We start from the raw sequence: 25,022 nt of genomic DNA on the forward strand, positions 1-25,022 counted from the left end.
AAGTGAAAACAAAATATGACCTATCAAGGTAGGTTTCAGTCTCATATCTGACTTGCCCAGGGATTAAATCGGGGATAATAAAATGTGAGGCTGGATGAACACAGCAGGCCAAGCAGCATCTCAGGAGCACAAAAGCTGACGTTTCGGGCCTAGACCCTTCATCAGAGAGGGGGATGGGGAGAGGGAACTGGAATAAATAGGGAGAGAGGGGGAGGCGGACCGAAGATGGAGAGTAAAGAAGATAGGTGGAGAGAGTGTAGGTGGGGAGGTAGGGAGGGGATAGGTCGGTCCAGGGAAGACGGACAGGTCAAGGAGGTGGGATGAGGTTAGTAGGTAGCTGGGGGTGCGGCTTGGGGTGGGAGGAAGGGATGGGTGAGAGGAAGAACCGGTTAGGGAGGCAGAGACAGGTTGGACTGGTTTTGGGATGCGGGGGGGGGGGGGGGCGGGGAAGAGAGCTGGACTGGTTGTGTGGAGCAGTGGGGGGAGGAAACGAACTGGGCTGGTTTAGGGATGCAGTAGGGGAAGGGGAGATTTTGAAACTGGTGAAGTCCACATTGATACCATATGGCTGCAGGGTTCCCAGGCGGAATATGAGTTGCTGTTCCTGCAACCTTCGGGTGGCATCATTGTAGCAGTGCAGGAGGCCCATGATGGACATGTCATCTAAAGAATGGGAGGGGGAGTGGAAATGGTTTGCGACTGGGAGGTGCAGTTGTTTGTTGCGAACTGAGCGGAGGTGTTCTGCAAAGCGGTCTCCAAGCCTCCACTTGGTTTCCTCAATGTAGAGGAAGCCGCACCGGGTACAGTGGATGCAGTATACCACATTGGCAGATGTGCAGGTGAACCTCTGCTTAATGTGGAATGTCATCTTGGGGCCTGGGATGGGGGTGAGGGAGGAGGTGTGGGGACAAGTGTAGCATTTCCTGCGGTTGCAGGGGAAGGTGCCGGGTGTGGTGGGGTTGGAGGGCAGTGTGGAGCGAACAAGGGAGTCACGGAGGGAGTGGTCTCTCCGGAAAGCTGACAGGGGAGGGGATGGAAAAATGTCTTGGGTGGTGGGGTCGGATTGTAAATGGCGGAAGTGTCGGAGGATAATGCGTTGTATCCGGAGGTTGGTAGGGTGGTGTGTGAGAACGAGGGGGATCCTCTTGGGGCCGTTGTGGCGGGGGCAGGGTGTGAGGGATGTGTTGCGGGAAATACGGGAGTCGCGGTCAAGGGCGTTCTCGATCACTGTGGGGGGAAAGTTGCGGTCCTTAAAGAACTTGGACATCTGGGATGTGCGGGAGTGGAATGTCTTATTGTGGGAGCAGATGTGGCGGAGGCGGAGGAATTGGGAATAGGGGATGGAATTTTCCCATTATCTCATTAAATCGGGGAGATTTTTAAAAAAAAAATTAAAAATATGCATTAACACATGAAAATGAAAAAAACGATCTGAGAAATTCATAAAGATATACACAATTGTTTTCAAATTTGTGTCGGCTTTGTACAATCCTATATACTCAAAGATATAGCTACAGAATCTCTGGCTACATCTGTGGGGAGAGGACCCTTCTCACCACAGTTGCTATCAGATCTGTTGAGTTTCTCCAGCAATTTCTGTTTTTGTTTCAGAAATAATTCTGGGCTCCCTACTAAAGGAAAGATGTTGTTAAACTTGAAAGGGTCCAGAAAACTTTTAGAAGAATGTTTCCAGGACTGGAGGGTTTGAGCTATAGGGAGAGGCTGAATGAGCTCGTAATTTTTTTTTCCTAGAGCTTTGGAGGCTTAGGGGTGACCTTATAGAGGTTTATAAAATCATGAGGGGTGTGGCTAAGGTAAATAGCCAAGGTCTTTTTCCCAGGGTAGGGGAGTCCTAAACTAGGAGGACATAAGTTTAAGATATGAGAGGAGAAAGTTCAAAAAGGATCGTAGCAACAACTTTTTCCACATAGAGGGAGGTGAGTGCAATTATAACATTTAAAGGTATCTGGACGGATACATGAACAGGAAACATTGGGGATATGGGCCAAATGGGAGTAGATCAGTTTCAGATATCTGGTCTGCATGGATGAGTTGGACTTAAGGGTCTGGTTCCATGCTGTACAACTATGATGAACTATTAAACGTGCTGTAAATACATAACAGATCACAAAAATGGAGTTTAAAGGAATTTCTTTTGCAATATTATTTTAAAACAAAACTGTTTCTTGTTATGATTCTTTGGGTACAAAAGACAAAGTACAAAAAGCTGTTAGTGTTTAAAGTAGATACAAAAGGAAATTATTCATTTTTCTCTTGTATCAAGGAATCTAAGAACTGTGGGAATAGAGCAAGCACGTGGGGTTGAAGTAAATCAGCCATTGTTACATTGAACAAAGGACAAATTCATCAAACCGTAAGGGTGACTCCTTCCTCCCATTTTCTATGTGATGTTGACTGTCTCCAGGTGTACTTTCCAGTATTTTAAAATATTTCTGCTTCAACCATAATAACATGCTTTCCACTGTAACCCCAGAAGTCAAATTCTGACTGTGGCTTCCTCCTCCACAATGACTGCTTATTTCCATATTTTTTAGTGTAGTTACACTATCATTTCAACCCAGAATCAAGAGATAGTGATTTGAGTTTTGCACAAATACTTAACAGAAGAACAAAATGTGTTATCAGGGCCCAAGCTTCCTGCTTCTGACAGGAAGCGTCATTTAGCTTTGCAGCCGATGTGCAAGCAGATTTGTGCTGTACTTTTAGTAACACTCAAACTAAAAGCAAGTTGTACAGATACCAGTCAGGAGATTAAGCCTTTAATATATTAGATTAGATTAGATTCCCTACAGTGTTGTAAATAGGCCCTTTGGCCCAACAAGTCCACACTGCCCACAACATATTTGAGTTACACTTACAATAAAAAAAATTACAAGCTAATGACCCAATGTAGGAACACCGTGTTTCCACTTCTTAGAAGCATAATAACAGGCTATTCAGCCCATCATACTTTTTCTGACTGAGACACGAAATCCTGACCCACTGATCCACCCTGGGATTACATTCCTTAGTACTACTCCATAAGGAAAACTATCCATAAATCAAGTTTTTTTCAACTGATCCCCAGGCAATAATAATATTTCTTCAGACAGCAAGTGAGCTGAGAGAAGAGGCGTCAAATTTGTTATGGGGTCGTGTTTTCTCGTAACTAACGAATAAAACAAAAATCATGAAACCGTTATAATTTACTCAAGTCGGCCTACTTTTCAATGAACATAGCAAGAAAATGTTTTTTTTAAAAGGGGGTGGTCAGTGGCTTTTTGGAACTACAGTAGTAAGCTGTATGCACTGTCCATCAAGCGTTAGGCGCCAACTACGTCCACGTGAAGGTCAAAGCAGGAAGATTTACAACGTTCCCATACATATTAGGCTGTAAATTTATACAGGCCTAATGAGTGGCCGATGCATAGCTACCACGACCGGCTTAGCAAAAACAAGCCCTGGCAGATCATTTGATATTAATGGGGTGGGTGGTTAAGAAATGTTGTATCATCTCCAAGTAAAGCACGTGCACTCAATGGAAGCGACTGCACTGGAAGACAATCCAGTCAGCAATTGTTTTATTTACACATTATGGACAATGGGCGAGAAGAGAATGCGAAGAGCCTTTAATAAAATTGATTATTAGTTGATCAAGCTTACCATTTATAACATCCTTCCGCCGCTTCTAGTGTAAAGTTGACCGTTGTGCTTCTTGCATAGGGGAGCAAAACTTTGGGAATGTTCAGTTTTGAGGCTTCGGAATAAAAACTTAAACAGGTTGCCAGAATAAAAATCCAGTCGTTAAAGCAGAGACCCATATTCCGATCCGTCGCCGTTCAAAAATGAAAACAAACACGTCAAGAAGAGAGACGTCGCATCGAGTTCAAATTCGAATTGAAGCTTGATACAGACTCGGGTTTTGTATCAAATAATTAATAATTTCACAACGTGAGGGCCCAGTCTAAGAATGGCTGTACTCACAGAGAAGTGAGAAACCGGGCGGACATGTTGCAGTTTCAGGGATACAGTGTAACCATGTGTATCTAACCGCCGGGGTTATTCTGATACTGGGCACACTGTCGCTCACACACAAGTTTCGCTGAGCAGCTGTAAAGCGTGGGACGCATATGGAGATTTTAAAAAAATAGGGACACAGCCCAGTGAACGTCCAGCGCCTCCAGAAACACACTCGGCCCTTCACCACGACGCTGCAATGTACCACCAACTCAAATTTCTATCCTTTTAAAAATGTATTTACAAAACGCAGCTTCGACCCTCTACACAAGAACTACCCGCCTTCTCCTACGATTTGATACACATCTCTCCACCTACACGAAAGCGTGTCCGGCTGAAAACTAGCGCATGCGCTTGGAAATGAACACCCATTAACCCAATCGCTGCTGGATTCGGAGGTAACAAGGTGTAGAGCTGGATGAACACAGCCGGCCTAAGCAGCATCAGAGGAGTAGGGAAGCTGACACTGATGCTGCTTGGCCTGCTGTGTTCATCCAGCTCCACGCCTTGATATCTCAGATTCTCCAGCATCACCAGTTCCTACAATCTCTGGATTAACATCGATTCAGGTTCTCACCATACCCCCCCCCCCTCCCCGCCCCGCGTTCTCTGCATGTCACACAAGAGAGGAAAGTCTTGCGGTAAAAATATCGATTCAAAGTGATAAAAATGACGATATGCTCTGCTACTTCCCCACACCCGACTCAAAACCATCATTCATTCGTGTCGTTTACAAACCCAGTCTGATAACTTCCCGGTTATACCAAATAGCAGTTAAACACAAATCCTAATTAAAAACCGAAAAAAACTGCGGATGCTGTGAATCAGGAACAAAAACAAAGTTGTTGGAGAAGCTCAGCAGGTCTGGCAGCATCTGTGAAGGGAAAAACAGAGTTAACGTTTCGGGTCCGGTGACCCTTCCTCAGAACTCAATTTAAACACAAATCTTAGCTTGTTTCAGTTTATAAGAATGAAACAGCAGGAGAGACTCGGTCTCTGCGTTGGACAACTTGCAAGTTCTTGGCCATTAAAATAAACAGCTCTAAAATTGAGGAAACAATTTTATCTTGATTGAATCTATTAAAGTCCCTTTTTGTCTATAATTTGGATGATATTGATACTGGCAAAAAAGAGAACACTTGTTAAATTGACACCTTTATGGTGGACCACTCAATGGTGTGACAGACAAAAATAACAGAAAATGAAGGGAACACTGAGCAATCAAAGAAGTACGTAAGATCTTTTTTTAAATGCTGGTAACCAGGCCTTTCCTCCCATTGAACCTACTCCACCATTTGATCAGCTGGTAGTTGATCTAATGGTGGCTTTATTTCACTCTCCTACTTGTACTTCAAAAGACTTCCTTCTCAATCAGAAGTCTGTCTCGTTCATGCTTGAATTTATTCAATGTCCCAACTTCCAACCTGTGGACTAGAATTTTAAAACCAACAAACCCTGAGAGAAGATAATTCCTCATAAACTCAATGATGGAAGAACTTTTATTTTTAAACTATGTTCCGCTGTTTCCCAAATATCTTTCCAACATTAACCAGCCAAGACCCTCAGAATCTTAAATGCTTCAGTAGAACCCATACAGTGTAAAAGCAGGCTATTTGGCCCATCAAGTCAACACTGTCCCTCCAAACAGCATCACATCTCCCTACCCTACATTTCACATGGCCAAGCCACCTAACTGCGCATCTTTGAAATATGAAAAGAATCCCAAACAGAATGTATGAACTCCACACACACAGTCACCCAAGGCAGGAAGTAAACTCAGGATACTGGCACTACAAGGCAGTAGTGCTAACCACTGAGCCACCATACCACCCATAGGATAGCCTCTCATTCCCAACACCAAATAAATATAGACCCAACAATTTCAACCATTTTTTAATTCATTCATAGAATGTAAGTATCATGGGGAAGGCCAACATTTCTTGCCTAGCCTGAATTATCCTTGAGAATATAGAGATGGGCTGACTTCTTGAACTGCTGTAGTCCATGTGGTGTTTCTACACCCACAGTGATGTTAAGGAAAGAGTTCCAGGATTGTACCCAGTGGTAATGAAATTAATTTCAAGTCAGAATGCTGTTGCCTTGTTATTCGAGGTGGTACAGGTCACAGGTTGGGAAGATGCTATTGAAAGGGCCTTGGTAAGCTGTTGTACTACACATTGTAGATGGTAGACATTGATAGCACCGTGCAATGGTGGCACAGGGAGTGAAAGTTGAATATTGTGGATGGGCTGCCAATCAAGCGGATGTTTTGACTTGGACGATGTCATGTTCTTGAGTCCTGAGCAATCATCCAGGCAAGGGGAGAGCATTCCTTTAACTTCTTGCCTGTGTTTGCCTTGTAGATGGTAGACAGGCTACGAGGAGTCAGGGTGAGTTAATCACTGCAAATGTCTTACTATCTTACCTGCTTTTGTAGTCACCGCATTTATTTGACAGATTCAGTTCAGTTTCTGGTCAATGTAAACCACAGGATGCCTTTGAATTTCAAAGGCGATGGTTGGATTCTTTCTTGTTGGAGATGGTCATTGCCTGGTATTGGTGCAGTATGAATGTTACCTTAAACTTGTCAGCCCAAACTGAATGTTATCCAGATCGTACTGCCTCAAGATCGGAGAAGTCCTGAATTGGTGCTGAACATTTTGCAAACATCAGCAAATGTATTCGTCTCTGACCTTTTGACAGTGGGAAGGTCACTGATGATAAGCCGAAGATGTTTGGGCCAAGGACATTACCCTGAGGAACTCCTGCAAGCATGTCCTGAAGCTGAGATAACTGATCACCAACTATCACAACCATCTTCTTTTGGGATACATATGACTCCAACCAATGGAGTGTATTCTCCCAATCCACATTGACTCAAATTTTGCCAGAGCTCGTTGATGCCACACTCTGTCCAATGCTGCCTTAATGTCAAGAGCTCTCACCTCACGTCCATCCTTGTGTTCAGCTCTTTCATTCTTTTTGGACCCAAGCTGCAATAAGTCAGAAGCTGAGTGAGCACTTTGAACTCAATGTGAGCATCAGCAAGCAGGTTATTGGTGAGTAAGATAAAACAAAAAACCTTGCATACTAGAAATCAGAAACAAAAACAAAAATTGCTGGAGAAACTCAACAGATCTTTCCAGGCTTTCTGGACTCCAGATCAGAGCTCATAGAGTTCCTACAGTGTGGAAATCATTCATTTGGCCCAATGAGTCCACACTGCCCCTCTGAAGAGCATTGCACCCAGACTCATTTCCCTACTCCTGTCTAACCCACCTAACGTAAACATCCCTGGATACTATGGGCAATTTAGCGTGGTCAATCCACCTATCTGCACATCTTTGGAATGTGGGAGGAAACCAGAGCACTCAGAGGAAATCCATGCAAATTCCGGCAACAATCTGTGGACAGAAAACAGGGTCAACATTTCTAGTCTAGTGGCCCATCTTCAAAACTATTTTTGAATAAATTCTGCTTGATAGCTTGGTCAATGACACCTTCCCTCACTTTGCGATGCTTGAGAGTAGATTGATGTGGCAAGTAATTGATAGATTGGATTTGTCGTGCTTTTCATGGATGGGACTTACCGAGGCAAATTTTTGCAGAGTTATAACCTATTTGATAGACCTTAGGGCAAGTTAACGGGGTAAAGCGTTTGCAGTAACCAGTGCCTTCGGCCTTTCCTGGTTGAAGATCCTTGAAAATGCTTCAGCCTTATCTTTTACATTGATTGATTAGGCTCTCTCAAATTCAGAATGGGAATATTCACGGATCTTCTTCCTCCAGTAAGTTATTTAATTGTCAACTAGTCATGACTAGATGAAGCAGGACTACAGAGATTGGATTGTATTCATTGGTTATGGGATTGCATAGACCTGTCTATTGCATGCTGCTTATGTTGCTTCACATGCAAGCAGACCTGAGTTGGAGTTTCACCAAACTAGCACCTCAGTTTTAGGCATGCTTGGTGCTGTTCCTGGCATGCCCTTCTGCACTCCTTATTGAATGAGGGCTGATCCACTGATTTAATGGTAAGGGTGGAGTGGCATCTTCCAGGGACGTGGGATTATTGATTCTGGTTGAATATTTTTATGCTGCTGCTGATGGCCCACAATGTTTCATGGATGCCAAGTTGAAAGTTGCTAGATCTGTTTGAAATCTATCCCACTCAGTACAATCATCATGCCACACAACATGATGGGGCAGGGGTGGCGGTATTCTTAATGTAAAAGTGAGATTTTGTCTCCTCAAAGACTGTGCTGTGTTCATTCTTGCTGATACTATCATAGACAGATGCCTCTGCTACAGATAAACTGGTCGGCATGAGCTCAATTAAATTTTCTCTCTAGTTGGTTCCTCACCATCTGGCTCCAGGATCTTTCCAGCAGCAATGTCCTTTAGGACTTGGCCAGTTTGATCTATTGTGTTGCGACTGAGCAATTCTTGGTGGTAGACATTGAAGTCCTCATTCAGATTATATTCTTTGCACTTACCATCCTTGAGTACTTTCCTAAGCGTTCTATTAAAAACGTTTCAGTGGAGGATGAAAGTTAATGTTTCGGATTGATGATCATTGATCAGAAGTTAGAGGACTAGGTTCTGCAGTCAGCAGCAAACCAATGAAATTTGCTGATGAACACCAAGAAAATTGCCCAAAAAAAATTCCGTGGTTTCTTTTTCACTACTTCCTTTTTGCAGTTTAAATCTGGCGCAGTGCCAAAGGGTTTCTTCATATGCAACACTTCCTTGGATAAATGGTCCTGTGTTGTGGCCTGGAGTATTTCTATGATCTTAAAATACAAAATTGTTCTGAATAAACATTGACACTGGAGGACTAGAAAATATTGGAAATATATTACTAAAATTTTCGTCAATTGAATTGAATTGAAAGAGGCAGATTCAAAAGAGCATCATCAAGACAGAGAGTGAAGCAGAGGTTTAATGAACAAATTTAATATAGTGGGTCCTAGGGGTAGCAGGTGAAAATTGCACATGTGCTAGGAGACAGAACTGGAGAAGTAGAGAGGTCTTGGACAGTTGTAGATCTGAATTAGGTTACAAAAATAAGAATACAGAGATTGTGAAGAGTTTTAAAAACATGGATCAGAAGTTTAAAATTTACCATACCTCCAAAAACCTGGAGTTATTACTATATATGTTACCCACCTTCTCCAAGCTCCCCTCTTCCATGAGACATATCACCTGTCATTATGATCTCTTTGCCATAAGTTCCTGGCACTTAAATTCACCCCTTTACTCCATTCTTGCTAACATTGATCATGGCAATCTGCTCTCAAACAATGTCCCTTTCCCTATTTTTCTAACTGCAGTTTGCATATGTTTCTAATATCTCATTTCCCCAGCCCCACAAATTCACTTCCATGATCCCAATGATTTTGTTTTTGGGTCTGCTATTTCTTAATCCACATCTGCTCCTCTGCGTCACAGGTATAATCAAGGAATTAGTTCATATTTCACAGTTGACTCAGTGTTTCCTCAAAATGAAGTTTCAGAAGACCATTTTTGTCCTTTGGAATTAACTCCACTTCCTGGCTTCTTACTCAATGCCTCTTTCCAAACACTTTACTAGGCTGAGTTAAATTGTTTGAAACATTGGCTAATCCAAAGATGTTTAAGTCCTACATTTTCTTCTGCGCGAAGTCAGCTTACTTTTACCTGTGCAATAACAGACACAATGGCGATGAAATTAATGGACCAGTGACTACTGGTTCAGAATTCAAATCTCAGATGAATTTAACCATATGTGACCAGCAACAGTAAAAGGAATGAGAGAATTTGCATTGGTGCAAATAACAAACACTCGTTTTAGGGAAGAAAACCTACTATCTTTGTTTGCCCTACATGTGATTCTGCTGAATATTATGGAACTAACCCTGATGGTTGTACTGTCCGTAATGTTCACATGGCTAGAGCAATAAAAAGAACATACTTCAGGCACACCTGACTACCTCTAGTCTGGCATTGAAGGAGTAACAATCAATTGCATTCTTGCTGACTTTAAATTTTCAAATTTTCCTTTGGACCTTGAATAAAACACAGAAGGTAGCTCAGAAACTTAGCAGGTCCTAACATCTATTGAAGCATCCCTTGTATCTCACTTTTCTTTACCTGATTGAATCTTTCCTGCTCTAATGGTTGCAAGTGATCTCTAACTAGTTTCTCAAAGGAAGAAAGAGACATTTTTTAAAAATTCATTTGTGGGATGTGGGCGTCACTAGCTGGTCAGCATTTCTTGCCCAATCCCTACTTGCCCTTGAGAAGGTGGTGGTGACTTGTCTTTTTGAACCGCTGCTGCGGGTTGACCTGCAACGCTAATAGGGATGGAATTCCAGGTTTTTGACCCAGCGGCAGTTGTGTAGGCAAACTGATAGCGACTGGGTTACAGGTCAAAATCAGGTGCTGCAATATAGACATAAATAAGCCAACTAGTTTTAAACATAGTTTTAGGATAAGGGTAGCAGATTTAAAACAGAGATGAGGAGAAATTACTTCTCTCAAAGAGTTGTGAATCAGTGGAATTCGTTACCCCAGAACGTGGTGGATGCTGGACCATTGAGTAAATTGAAGGAGGAAACAAATAGATTTTTAAAACAAAAAGACGTGACCAATACTCACTCATCTCAGTCCACATGGGCGAGGAGAACCATCAATTGGGACAACACCAAAATCCTGGGACAAGCTAAGCAGAGACAGGCACGGGAATTTCTAGAAGCCTGGCACTCCATGAAGAATGCTATTAACAAACACGTAGAACTCGACTCCATTATATACCACTACCAAGGAAAACCAGAAGTGAGGCAATCCAGCTCAACGCTCTCCAGAGTTTCTGTATTTAGACTGCTATAGTATACTACTGTGATGTGTGCTGTGTGTAGTTTGAGTATACATAAGGACTAGGAGAGGGAGTAGGCAGTCAAGTTCCTCAAAACCAGGTGGGAAAACACACTGATGCTTCATTGGAGGCTGTACTGAGGATATTACCCAGCATGGTAACAAAACATCTGCAAAACAACAAACCAGCTCGGTGAGTTAGCCAACCTCAAGATTTTTAATTTGTAATGGGTTGAAGGATTATGGAGAACAGACAGGAAAGAGGAGTTGAGTCTGAAATGAGATTATCCATGATCTTTTCAAATGGCAAAGCAGGCTTGAGGAACTTGACTGCCGACTCCTTCTCCTAGTCTTTATGTATACTCAAACTACACACAGCACACATCACAGTAGTATACTATAACAGTCTAAATATAGAAACACCTGCACAATTTGTTTAAAAAGTATTCATCTTATTTCATCTCTACTTCACTCTATCTTTAGCCTTTATACTTGCATCGATATAGAGGCATAAATGAGTGCTTAAGCCACTTATGCAAGAAACATCTGCATAAATAATCAAAAATACTGACTAGATTTCATCATGAGGAAAATATACCTTCATATATGACAAAAAGATTTCTGTGGAATATTAAAAAAATAGTAAAAACTACGCTAATGACTTTTATAATTCATAAACTTTCTGTCGGGTGCAACACAAAGGTAAAGTCACTATAATTTTATCGACCACAGGGCTGCACCCTTATTCGAGAGGGGCAACTGGTGGTTGTTTAATTTGAGGGTCACTGTGTCTCAGGTAAGAGGAGATAGTGAGAAGGAGAAGCCTTTATGGTAACTTCAGCTGGTACAGGAATTGAACCCATGTTGTCAGCATCGCTCTGCATTGTAAACTGGCCAGCTGAGCTAATGAGTCCCTATAGTAAGAACAACAAGTCTAAGAATAAGCCACTGTAACTACAAATTGTAGAAACTTTCAATCCGTCCTGAAACTTTCCATGTCAAGTTTCTGTACAATTGGCAATAAGAGGAAAAAGATTTTTTTGGCCTTTAGGGACACTGCCATCGTGCCACAAGTACCCTCCTATACTGGATATGTATTTAAATTCAGTTACTAAGTAGAAAAAAAACACTAGCAATTCTTATCTAGCAATTAGTTGATAGTGTCCATTAATTTCTATCAGTATCAATTTAACTCTATTCTCCCTATATCACTATTCTTTGTATGTACATAACTCTGAACAATGATTGTTGCTTTCTATGGAGTAAAAGCCACTGCTCAAGAATAATAAATATACAATTCATCTTTTTTATTGCATCACCATAAGCAAATTTCTATATATCTCTTATTGAATGCTTATCAAATATCTTGATGCACAGTGGTAGCATATTTGCCTCTGAGTTAGAAATTGTAGGTTCAAATCCCACTCCAGAACTTGATGGTCATGGACAATATGTTTGTAATATCCTTGCCATACAGGTTGATTATAGATTTGTAAATTTGTTCAATGCACCAAGGGAGATGGGGAAAGAGGCAGTCGGACAGCAGGGTGGGAACCTAAGCAGAAGGGAGAAGGTTGGGTCTGGTACAGAAGGCAAATTAAGTCGGCAAGACCATTGCAAAGAATGAGAGAAGGCTGATTAATTAAACTGCAAGTATATCAATGCAAGAGACCTGATAGTTAAGGCCGATGAACTCAGGGGATGGATGGGAAAATTGGACTGGGATATCACAGCTATTACACAAACATAGATGACTGAGAGACAGGACTGGAAGCTCAATGTTCCAGGGTATAGTTGCTATAGGAAGGATAGAAGAGGGGGCAAGAGAGGAGGAGGAGTGGTGCTTTTGATGTAATTAGAGAGGATATTCCTGAGGGACTGTCCAGTAAAGCTGTATGGATGGATCTAAAAAATAAGAAGGGGGTGATTGCTTTGATTGGATTGTACTATAGGGTCCCAATAGTCAGCAGGAAATTGAGGAGTACATACAGAGGCTGATTGCAGATAGCTGTAAGAATAATATGATTGCACTAGTAGGGGATGATTACTTTCCAAACATAGACTGGGGACTGCCATAGTGTCAAGAGCTTGGATGGAGAGGAATTTGTTAAATGTGTTCAAAAATACTTTCTCAGACTATATATGACCTTACCAGAGAAGGGAAAAAAACTTGACCTCCTTTTGGGAAAGAAGGCAAGACAAATGACTGTGGTGTTAGTGAGGGAGCACTTTGGGACCAGTGGGCATAATTCAATTAGTTTTAAACTGGTTATAGAAAATGATAGGCCTGGTACACAAGTTAAGGTTCTAAACTGGAGCAAGGCTAATTTGATGGTATTAGACAGGAACTTTCAAAAGTTGATTGGAGAAGACTGTCCCTAGGTAGAGAGATGCTGTCAAGTGGGAAGCTCTCCAAAGCTTGATAATGAGAGTTCAGGGTCAGCATGTTCCTGTTGGTGTGAAGGGCAACGCTGGCAGAAGCCGAGAAGACTGGATGATTAGAGATATTGAAGCTCTGGTCAAGAAAAAGGAAGCATATGTCAAGTATAGACAGCTGCGATCAGGTGAATCCCTTGAGAAGAGGTGTAGGAATAAACTTCTGATGGAAATTTGAAAGGCAAAAAGAGCACCAGAAGAGTATCAGTACAGTGTGGAAGCAGGCCATTCCACCCATCAAGTCCATCCTCACCTACGGAAGAGCATCACCCACCCCCAGGCCCACCCTATAATCCTGCATTTCACATAGCTAATCCACCACCTTGCACATCCCTGGACACTATGAGCAATTTGGCGTGGGCGATCTCACTTACATGCGTATCTTTGGACTGTAGGATTAAACTGCGGCACACCCACACAGACACAGGGACAATGTGCAAACTCCACACAGACAGTTCCGAGGGTGGAATCAAACCTGGGTCCCTGGCCCTGCGAGGTAGTAGTGATAACCACTGGGCCACCGTACCACCCTGACTTTAGCACACAAGTTAAAGGAGAATCCAGTGAGATTCTACAAGTATATTAAAGGCAAAAAAAGTAACTAGGAAAATAGAGTGTCTTAAAGACTAATGAGGCCATCAATGTGTGGAACCACAGGATATGGGTGAGATTCTAAATGAATATTTTGCATCAGTATTTACCGTGGAGAAAGATTTGGAAGCAAGGCAGCTTGGGCAAACAAATAGTGATGTCTTGAAAAGAGTTCAATTACAGAAGAGATGGTGTAGTTGGTCTTAAAATGCATAATGTCAGATAAATCTCTGGGACCTGATCAAGTGTATCTCAAGACATTATGGGAAGGAAGGGAAGAAATTGATTTGATTTAACTTGATTTGTTGTAGTCAAATGTACCTAGGTGCAGTAAAAAGCTTTGTTTTGCGAAGAGTACTGGCAGATTATAGCAAACAAGGATATACTAATCACAGGGTGCTTGGACAGAACGAGGCAAACAAGATTATGGCTACACAGGAGGCACATAAAGCAAGATCAACATTAGCAAGATCAACCTTATTGGAGTTAGAGAGTTCCATTCAGTGGTCTAATAAAATCAGGAAAGAAGCTGTTCTTGAACCACTTGGTGCCTACGTTCAAGCTTCTCTATCTTCCGCCTTTTTTTTGTGGGGCCTTGAGTGGGGATATGTGTATCATCGACAACTATGGGTGAGGTGCTGGAGTTGGCTAATGTTGTGCCATTATTAAGCAAGGAAAAGCCAAAGAACTACAGACTGGTGAACCTAACAATTGTGGTGGGTAAGCTGTTGGAGGGGATTCTGGGAGACAGGATCTACATGCATTCGGAAAGGCAAGTACTGACTAGGGAGAGTTAGCATAGCTTTGTGCATGAGAAATCATGTCTCACAGATCTGACTGAGTTTTTTGAAGAGGTGACCAAGAAGATAGATGAAGGCAGAGCAGTAACTGGACTTTAGCAAGGCCTTTGACAAGGTTCCACATGGTAGACTGGTCAGTAAAGTTAGATCACATGAGATCCTGGAAGAGCTATCTAATTGGATAGAAAATTGGCTTGACAGTAGGCTACAGAGGTGGTGGTATGGGGTTGTTGTTCTGACTGGAGTCCTGTGACCAGTGGTGTGCAACAAGGATTGATGGTGAGTCCACTGTTGTTCATCATTTATATAAATGATTTGGACAAGAATATAGGAGACATGGTTACTAAGTTTGCATCTGGCACCAACATTTGTGATATAGTGGACAGGGAAAAAAGTTATCTAAGTATACAATAGGATCTTGAATGACCGGGCAAGTGGGCCAAGGAATGGCAGATGAAGTTTAATTTAGATAAATGTGAGGTGTTGCAGAGGTAAGACAAATCAGGGCAGGACTGACGCATCCCTTTTAATGGTAGGGCCCTGGGTATTATTGTCGAACAGAGAGTCCTATGGGTGTAGGTTGGTAGTTCCTTGAAAGTGGCATCCCAGGTAGACAGATTGGTGAAGAAAGCATTTGGCACATTTGCTTTCATCAGTCAGAGCATTAGTACAGAAGTTGGGACATCATGTTATGGCTGTACAAGACATTGGTAAGGCCACATTTTGGGTACTTTGTACAATTCTGGTTGCCCTGCTTCAGAAAGTACATTATTAAACTGGAAAAGATGCAGAAAAGATTTACAAGGATGTCACCAAGACTGGCAACTTTGACTTGTAAGGAGAGGCTGGATGATCTGGGACTTTTCCCCCTGGGCCATAGGAGGCTAAGGGGTTGCCTTATACATAAGCCGAATAGCCAAGGTCTTTACCCCAGGGTAGTAGAGTCCAAAATTATAGGGCATATGTTTAAGTTGCGAGGGGAAGAATTTAAAAGAGACCTGAGGGTCATCATCTTCACACAGAAGATGGTGCTTATATGGAACGAGCTGCCAGAGGAAGTGGCAGAGATGGGTACGTTGCAACATTTACGACATTTAAAAGACATTGAACAGGTATGTGGAGTCGAAAAGTTTAGAGGGATATGGGCCAAACATAGGAAAATGGGGCTAGTTCTGTGAAGGAAACCTGATTGGCATGGAAGACCTGGGCCGAAGGGCTTGTTTTGTGCTGTATGACTATGAATCAGTCTATTGGTCAGCAATGATTCCATGATTGATGCAGTGTGACACCTCTCAAGCTATAGCTTCTGGTGAGAGATTAGTGAACCATTCCAGAAAAAAAAAGGTTATTATGGAAACAAGAATAAGCACATTCTTTGCCTGCTTTACTGAGATGTGGAAAAGAAATATCCTTATTAATTAGAACATAGAACATAGAACATAGAACAGTACAGCACAGAACAGGCCCTTCAGCCCACAATGTTGTGCCGACCATTGATCCTCATGTATGCACCCTCAAATTTCTGTGACCATATACATGTCCAGCAGTCTCTTAAATGACCCCAATGACCTTGCTTCCACAACTGCTGCTGGCAACGCATTCCATGCTCCCACAACTCTCTGCGTAAAGAACCTGCCTCTGACATCCCCTCTATACTTTCCTCCAAACAGCTTAAAACTATGACCCCTCGTGCTAGCCATTTCTGCCCTGGGAAATAGTCTCTGGCTATCAACTCTATCTATGCCTCTCATTATCTTGTATACCTCAATTAGGTCCCCTCTCCTCCTCCTTTTCTCCAATGAAAAGAGACCGAGCTCAGTCAACCTCTCTTCATAAGATAAGCCCTCCAGTCCAGGCAGCATCCTGGTAAACCTCCTCTGAACCCTCTCCAAAGCATCCACATCTTTCCTATAATAGGGCGCCCAGAACTGGATGCAGTATTCCAAGTGCGGTCTAACCAAAGTTTTATAGAGCTGCAACAAGATCTCACGACTCTTAAACTCAATCCCCCTGTTAATGAAAGCCAAAACACCATATGCTTTCTTAACACCCCTGTCCACTTGGGTGGCCATTTTAAGGGATCTATGTATCTGCACACCAAGATCCCTCTGTTCCTCCACGCTGCCAAGAATCCTATCCTTAATCCTGTACTCAGCTTTCAAATTCGACCTTCCAAAATGCATCACCTCGCATTTATCCAGGTTGAACTCCATCTGCCACCTCTCAGCCCATCTCTGCATCCTGTCAATGTCCCGCTGCAGCCTACAACAGCCCTCTACACTGTCAACGACACCTCCGACCTTTGTGTCATCTGCAAACTTGCTGACCCATCCTTCAATCCCCTCGTCCAAGTCATTAATAAAAATTACAAACAGTAGAGGCCCAAGGACAGAGCCCTGTGGAACTCCACTCACCACTGACTTCCAGGCAGAATATTTTCCTTCTACTACCACTCGCTGTCTTCTGTTGGCCAGCCAATTCTGTATCCAAGCAGCTAAGTTCCCCTGTATCCCATTCCTCCTGACCTTCTGAATGAGCCTACCATGGGGAACCTTATCAAATGCCTTACTGAAGTCCATATACACCACATCCACAGCTCGACCCTCATCAACTTTTCTAGTCACATCCTCAAAAAACTCGATAAGGTTTGTAAGGCATGACCTACCCCTCACAAAGCCGTGTTGACTGTATTTGATCAAGCCATGCTCTTCCAGATGGTCATAAATCTTATCCCTCAGAATCCTTTCTAACACCTTGCAGACGACAGACGTGAGACTTACCGGTCTATAATTGCCGGGGATTTCCCTATTTCCTTTCTTGAAGAGAGGAATTACATTTGCCTCTCTCCAGTCCTCAGGTATGACTCCAGTGGAGAGCGAGGATGCAAAGATCTTCGCAAGTGGCGAAGCAATTGCATTTCTCGCTTCCCAAAGCAGCCGAGGACAAATCTGATCCGGGCCTGGCGACTTGTCAATCTTAATGTTTGACAAAATTTTCAGCACATCAGCTTCGTCTATCTCTATCCATTCCAGCATGCACACCTGCTCTTCAAAGGTTTCATTCACTACAAAGTTTGTTTCTTTCGTAAAGACAGAAGCAAAAAACTCATTTAGGGCTTCCCCTACCTCCTCAGGCTCCACACACAAGTTCCCTATGCTATCCCTGATCGGCCCTACTCTTTCTTTGACCGTTCTCTTATTCCTCACGTAAGTGTAAAATGCCTTTGTGTTTTCCCGGATTCCTTCTGCCAAGCCTTTCTCGTGCCCCCTCCTGGCTCTCCTCAGACCATTTTTGAGCTCCTTCCTTGCCTGCATGTATTCCTCTCTAGCTGAACTTGACCCTAGCTTCCTCCACCTTATGTAAGCTACCTTCTTCCTTTTCACTAGAAGCTCCACCGCTCTCGTCATCCAAGGTTCCCTAATCTTACCCCTTCTTGCCTGTCTCAGAGGGACATATTTACTCATCACTCCCAACAACTGTTCCTTAAACCGTCTCCACATGTCGATAGTTCCCTTACCATGGAACAACTGCTCCCAGTCCATGCTTCCTAACTCTAATTCTCTGAAACGTTGCCTCATCAGCAGTAAGGAATATGAATCATTTGAATAACAATAGTTCCATACAGAATTATCTTCGTAAGAAAATGTGACTGACATTAAGATTCATGTACCTTCTCAACTAAAATAACTACAACCTTGACACTGATGTATGTCTTATGTCACAATATTACTGGTTGGAAAACTTTTGAAGGGAAACATTGTTGAGATTTAGCAGAATAATTGGAATGTATCCAGCAAAGTAAAGATTTTCCTCCACAGAAGTCAAACTCCAGGATTTAGTTTAAGGCAATCTATGAACCCGCAACATCAATAATATTAATAATCCTGGTTGCTGTTTGCTAAGTGCACCCATGATGTGCTTTCATGTCTAACTGAGGAAAAGTATTTGTGGGGAGAATTTGCTATCCTTTTAATTAATTTTTCCATCTGAGTGATAGCTTTGCAGATCTTTCAATACAAAGTTTGGTTGCTGTGAAATAGTCCACTGTTAGGATCAGCTCACATTAACTTACCATGATAGGACTAGTGCATATATTAAAATATAGCAGCATTAAAATTACTTCTTATAAATATTTTTAAGCATGCTATTTAAGATGATATAAAAAGATGATACTTGATTACACCCATAATATGGCAAAATATAATGGTTGACTGAATGTACCAGCATGGTGTGAGGTGATGGCCCGTTAATCCGGAGACTCAGATAAGGTTCTGGGGTCATAGGTTTGATTCTAGCCATGGCAGATGGTGGAATTTGAATTCAATACAATATCTAGAATTAACAATCAAATGGTGACTGTGAATCATTGTTGATTGTTGGGGAAAAACTCATCTATCTGGTTCACTAATGCCGTTTAGCAAAGAAAGCTGCCATCCTCACCCAGTCTGGTCTATATGTGACTCCAGACCCACAGCTATGTGGTTTGACTCTGAACTGCCCTCTGGGCAATTAGGGATGGGACATAATAAATGCTACCTAGCCAGTGGCTCCCTCATCCCGTTCATGAATTTTTAAAAAATCATTAAAATTGATCAGGATTTGAAACTGACATCATTTTGTTGTGTGACTAGCTAGACATTATAAGCCTGCATAACTCAGGAAATGACTCAATAGTTTACTTTTAAAACTCACCACATCCTGTCATATAATACCAACCTAGTCAAAAAAAGTTTACTCCATTGCTGATTTCCAATGTTTGACTTCTTTCATCCATTATAAAGAGGTCTTTACTTAAAAAAAGAAATGTTCGCACTATTTAATTAATTCAATTCTAAAATTCACTGAAAGAGAAAGTATAATGTAAAGCAAAGAGTTAAGAGACCAGGATAATGAAGGATACATGCAGCTAATGTACAAGCCAAAACTGAAGTGGGTTCCTAGCAACTTAGAAGGTTTATTATAACAGGCCTGAGCTGATAAGTGGTAGTAACATTCCAGTCAGATAAGTAACAGGCAACAACCATCAAGAGAGAATCTCATCATCTCCCCACGTCATTCAATGCCATTACCAGGGCAGAATCCCCCGCTTTCAATGTCTTGGTGTGACCAATGACTAGAACCAAATTTGGACCCATTCTATAAATAATGTTATTAGAATCCTTGATAATAAAATGTGAGGCTGGATGAACACAGCAGGCCAAGCAGCATCTCAGGAGCACAAAAGCTGACGTTTCGGGCCTAGACCCTTCATCAGAGAGGGGGATGGGGGGAGGGAACTGGAATAAATAGGGAGAGAGGAGGAGGCGGACCGAAGATGGAGAGTAAAGAAGATAGGTGGAGAGGGTGTAGGTGGGGAGGTAGGGAGGGGATAGGTCAGTCCAGGGAAAACGGACAGGTCAAGGAGGTGGGATGAGGTTAGTAGGTAGCTGGGGGTGCGGCTTGGGGTGGGAGGAAGGGATGGGTGAGAGGAAGAACCGGTTAGGGAGGCAGAGACAGGTTGGACTGGTTTTGGGATGCAGTGGGTGGGGTGGAAGAGCTGGGCTGGTTGTGTGGTGCAGTGGGGGGAGGGGATGAACTGGGCTGGTTTAGGGATGCAGTAGGGGAAGGGGAGATTTTGAAACTGGTGAAGTCCACATTGATACCATATGGCTGCAGGGTTCCCAGGCGGAATATGAGTTGCTGTTCCTGCAACCTTCGGGTGGCATCAATCCTTATTGACTTTTCATTGTTTTATTCTTTTATTAAGTTTGTATTATTAATTGAAAATGACTGACGTACTTTGGGACAGCTTTTTTATTTACTCTTCCATGGGATGTGGGCATCACTGACTGGGCCAACATTTATTGCCCATCTCTAATTGCCCAGACAGCAAGGTTAAGAAAATAAGAAACCGAGAAAGCTTTGTTTGTTAGACCAGGCCTGCTAGTTGCAGGCTGAGTCTTGATTAAAAGATTCTCACATACAATGTGCAGATTTCAACTGCTAGCTCTGAAAGGAAATTCCAAAGAATAATGACGCTCTGAGAGAAGAACTCACTTGCACGCAACCCCCACCCCACCACGGAAGAATATTGTGTTTAAACAGACAGCAGAAGTTGGTATTAACAAGATCAGTACATGGAACTTGGTTCCAGTAAGTCTGAAGGAGACCCTATGTTCAAGCAGTTGATAGCTGTTGAATGGTGACTGAAACTTCAGGGAGAGTTGATCAATCTGTTAGGTCAGAGCGACAATAAAGTTGATTCTTTACAACTGTGTTTTCTGAGAGATGGTTCTGAAAGGCTGCAAAGTCAGCATGAAGATTTGAAAGCTCTCTGCCTAATCTGATACACCAGCTTCCGGAAATCCAAAGAGCGGAAAGCTGATTTAGACACAGTGCTGCCTTTGCCTGGGTGAACAGAGAAGGAGACCCTGATCAATGTTTCATGGAAAACAGCCATGGAGTCCACATGTATGCTTGTGAACAATACGTCATAAAGGACATTTAAGTTACCTGGCCAGTTTTGTTACAGTCTTTTGTTTATCCCTTGACTGTGCTTATTTGTCTGTCAGTCTTTTGTGTGAATGGGGCTGAATGCTTCAGATTTAAAACACAGACATTAATCTGCTTACCCAGCTGTTTAATTTTCTCTCTGCTAGTGTTAATTTGTATTTAATAAACATGTCAATCTTCTATTTAAGATGCAAAACTGGTGTCTGCAAATGAATTATTCACAAAGTCTGGGATTGGTTATTCAAAAATCTGTTGGGGGACTACTGGAGTGACAATGTGGGGGCTTTGATGGTTTAATTCTACTGTGTTGTGAATGGAAAAGTTGAAACCTTGTTTTGGTTCAGTTGTCCATCTCCATGTCACAAAACTACGGCTACAAGGTCAGGTCAAAGGATGGGAATCCAGCAGTGAGTAACTGACTTCCTGTGGCCCAAAGTCTATCCACTATCTATAAGGGCAGAAGTTTAAAGGAATACTGACAAGTTACCTGGATAACTGCAGCTTCATTCACATTCAAGAAGCTTGACAAATCCAGGAGGATGCAGCCTGCTCGATTGGCACCCCATCTACCGTCTTAAATATTAATTCCGTCTACCACTGCTGCACAGTGCCATTTCCATGATGCACTATAGCAACTCCCCAAAGCTTGGGGACAGCACTTTCCAAACCTGCAAAATTTACCACGCATAAGGGCACAGGCAGTAGAAATATGGGAACACTACCACCTGCAAGTTCCTGTCCAAGTCATACCATTCTTGGAAATACATTATTCTTCCTTGAATGTCTCCAGATCAAAATCCTGGAACTCCCTTCTTGACAGCTGCGTGTGTGTGCACTACAGCATTTGGACTGCTGCAGTTTAAGGAGGCAAAACACCACCATCTTTTCAGGGGTAATTTGGGACTGGCAATAAACATCGATTTAACTAGCCAATCCAACACCCATGAAAGAATTTTGCAAAGACTGTTTTCACAGGAACAAAGAGGGAAACAAAAGAATTCCTTGTTCACATCAACAAGTGTAGAAAATATTTATCTAACTGGTTGCCTTTCAATTAGAAGCAGTATGGTAGAAACCATTGACAGTTATCAATAATTTTTGACTAAGGATTAATTATCATTAAATTATTATGAATTGTTGTACTCAATTCTAGGCATATCTGAGAAGTAACATACATTTTGGGAAGTGACACACTTCCCATAAATAGTCTTTCTGCTGAATCAAAATTTATTCTAAACCTGAAGAATATAATCCACATTCAATGAGAATGAGATAGTAGGAACTGCAGATTCAATGAGAATGGCTGTTGATAGAGTTTCTTAATTTAACAAAGGCTTACACCACTATTCTTAAAAATATAAATGGACGCTTAGAAGATACTTGGATAAGTACATAACAGGAACGGTTTGGAGGGATATGGGCCAGGCAGGTGGGTCTGGTTTAGCTTGGGATTATGTTCAGCGTGGACTGGTTGGACCAAAGGGTCTGTTTCCACGCTACTTGACTCTATGACTCTAAACAATTGAAGAATTAATTCACCATGACATCTGCCAAAGATATTTTGCAATTTACATTGGTCCTTTTCATGATTTTGAGCAAGGTAACTACTTAAGTGGGACACAATGACAAACATCTGACAAAGTGAAGACTGTGGATAACTTGCTCCACTATTTAACCTGTATCCTCTATCAAGGCTTCCAAGAAAATTTTTGTCTGCAAAAGATGCCAGTGTGAGACTCATCCAGATTATTTATCATGGCCTTTACATAATAGAATAGGTCAGATGACTCTCAACAGGCCCAAGGTGAGTGGAAGGGCTAAACTGTCTTGCAGATTTAAGACTGACAAGTGTCTCATTTATTCTAAACTTGATGGTTTGCTCAAAAATATCCGGCCTAAAGTTTCTCTAACTTGTTTAGAAAACTTATTTTCTTCTATTCCTTATGAAGTTCCTTTTGTATTGCAAAAAAATGGACTGAATGTTTGTTACTGACATAAGTAGCTTGAGTTGGGAAATTTCACTACTTGGTAGATCAGCCTTGCTGTAAACTGTCAGAATTATGATCCTGGCTGACAGTAACATGGAACAAGTCAGATCCCCAAGTCAGCTGAATTGATGAGGTTTTATTTTTAGAATCTATTTACTGTTATGGTAAACTGAACATAATGTTGTTGACTGGATATATTCACAAGAGGCTGCCAAGGTATTATTAAAGAAACATCAAAGTCTTTTAAGCAAAAAAAAACACTATATAAGAACTGTTTGTTTGAAATGGTCTTATCACAAATATCAAAAATAAAGATTCAACCCATTTATTGCCACCAACAATCTTACAGATACTTGAACTCAATGAAGGGTCACCCTGTTTCTGCTTTATTTTTCTTTGTTTAGTTGGAATGACTGTATTTGGTCACTTTATAGTAAACCTTTGCATTTATTCAATGCTATCTTCTTTAGATAATTTCTCTTCACAAGATTTCTGAAAAACTAACAGAGCTTACCAAGGAAGGGTCACTGGACCTGAAATGTTAACACTGTTTTCTCCCTCACAGACGCTGCCATACCTGATGAGCTTTTCCAGCAACTTTGTTTTTGAACACTTATTGCTTGAACTCATGCAATTACCAGCCTTGTGGAACATCTTCCTCTCTGACACACTAATGTCTGTTTCTAGAGTTTTTCTTTGATTAACTCTGATGCCTCTTGGGTCTTCTGATCTTTCTGGTTAGGACACTAGTAAACTAACAGCACCTAAAATGGTGGCTTTGGTGTTGAGGTGGTTTTGACCTGGCACCTGGCAACCAGGGATTCCATTGAGCAGTTTTTGTGGGACATTTTCCTTCTTGGGATTGATGACAAGATTGGTCCTTGGGATAGCTTCTGTGAAATTTGTGGCCTGGGACTCCAGTCGCCCACGTGGCCGTCTTGCAGTGGTACTGTCTTTTCTTGAACTCAGGAACTGGGAATTTAACCAAGATGGGTTTTGTCTTTTAAAAGTTTTTTTAAAAATTTTCTTATCTATGCCTTCTGTTATTAGTACAGGTGCCTAAGTGTGGCAATTTAAGTACGGCAATTTAAACACTTACTACTTATTTTAGATACAAGTGATGATAAATTACTGTTCTAAATGACCTTTGCTGCCATAGACCTGTTTCTCTTGGACAGAAACTTGCACACTTTCTAAACTTGTGAATTTCTCTTATTCTAAAATGGAACTTGTTTATCTCTATCTCTCAATATTATAGAACACCTTATTGTTAGGCAACAGACCAATTACTTTTGTCTCTTCTAATCTTTATTTTCTAAAGTACTTTTTAAAAAGCCGCACTTGCGTTCTGATAACTCGAAGATTTCATTGAACGGCATGCCCCCTCCCATACGTGTAAGTCAGCAGGCCGAACTTTGCGAAGGGCCGATCGGATGATATCAGAGAGCAGCCCCCTGCTTCAGCCGCCCCTGGTCCTGCTGACGTTGGGCTCTGCGCACAATCGGCGTGAGACGGTGCGTGATGAGGGAGCGTAGCGGCCGCAGCTTATTTACAGTAGAGCCTTCACCTTCAGCGCTGAACAGCCCGAGTATGACCTTTCAAAGGTAATACTGTGGAAACCAAGTGTTGGGAGCGCACATTCCTCTGCCCCTGCAGAGGGAGACGCGAAGCAGGAAACTGGAGTGAAGCCGCCGCTTCCTGGGGCTCTCTCCCAGCTGGAACCTGAACATTGCCAGGCCCCAAAAGCTCAGTTTCTGCACTTGCGAGGGTCTTGTGATTGACAGCGTGCGCTGTTGACAGGTACGTACTTATCTTCCGCTTCAGGGGCACATGGGTTTTACCT

At 42.1% G+C, this 25,022-nt stretch overlaps 2 protein-coding genes across 4 annotated transcripts in view; one reads left to right on the forward strand and one right to left on the reverse strand.

Moving 5' to 3' along the window:
- Positions 1-4,338, reverse strand: part of nup210 (nucleoporin 210) — a 119,739-nt gene extending 115,401 nt beyond the window's left edge. The window contains exon 1 of the mRNA XM_059649854.1: positions 3,664-4,338. Within this exon, the coding sequence (XP_059505837.1) occupies positions 3,664-3,821 (158 nt within the window). The 5' untranslated portion in view covers positions 3,822-4,338. The remainder of the gene's footprint in view (positions 1-3,663) is intronic.
- Positions 4,339-24,666: 20,328 nt separating this feature from the next.
- The window catches only part of hdac11 (histone deacetylase 11), a 100,070-nt gene continuing 99,714 nt past the window's right edge, over positions 24,667-25,022 (forward strand). For 2 of the 3 annotated variants that reach the window (XM_059649855.1, XM_059649856.1), the window contains exon 1: positions 24,667-24,979. The gene's annotated coding sequence lies outside the window, so the exon portion shown is untranslated. The remainder of the gene's footprint in view (positions 24,980-25,022) is intronic. The other variant, XM_048548243.2, reaches the window with a different exon arrangement.

The sequence above is a fragment of the Stegostoma tigrinum genome, chromosome 11 (assembly GCF_030684315.1).
Source record: "Stegostoma tigrinum isolate sSteTig4 chromosome 11, sSteTig4.hap1, whole genome shotgun sequence".
Classification (NCBI taxonomy): domain Eukaryota; kingdom Metazoa; phylum Chordata; class Chondrichthyes; order Orectolobiformes; family Stegostomatidae; genus Stegostoma; species Stegostoma tigrinum.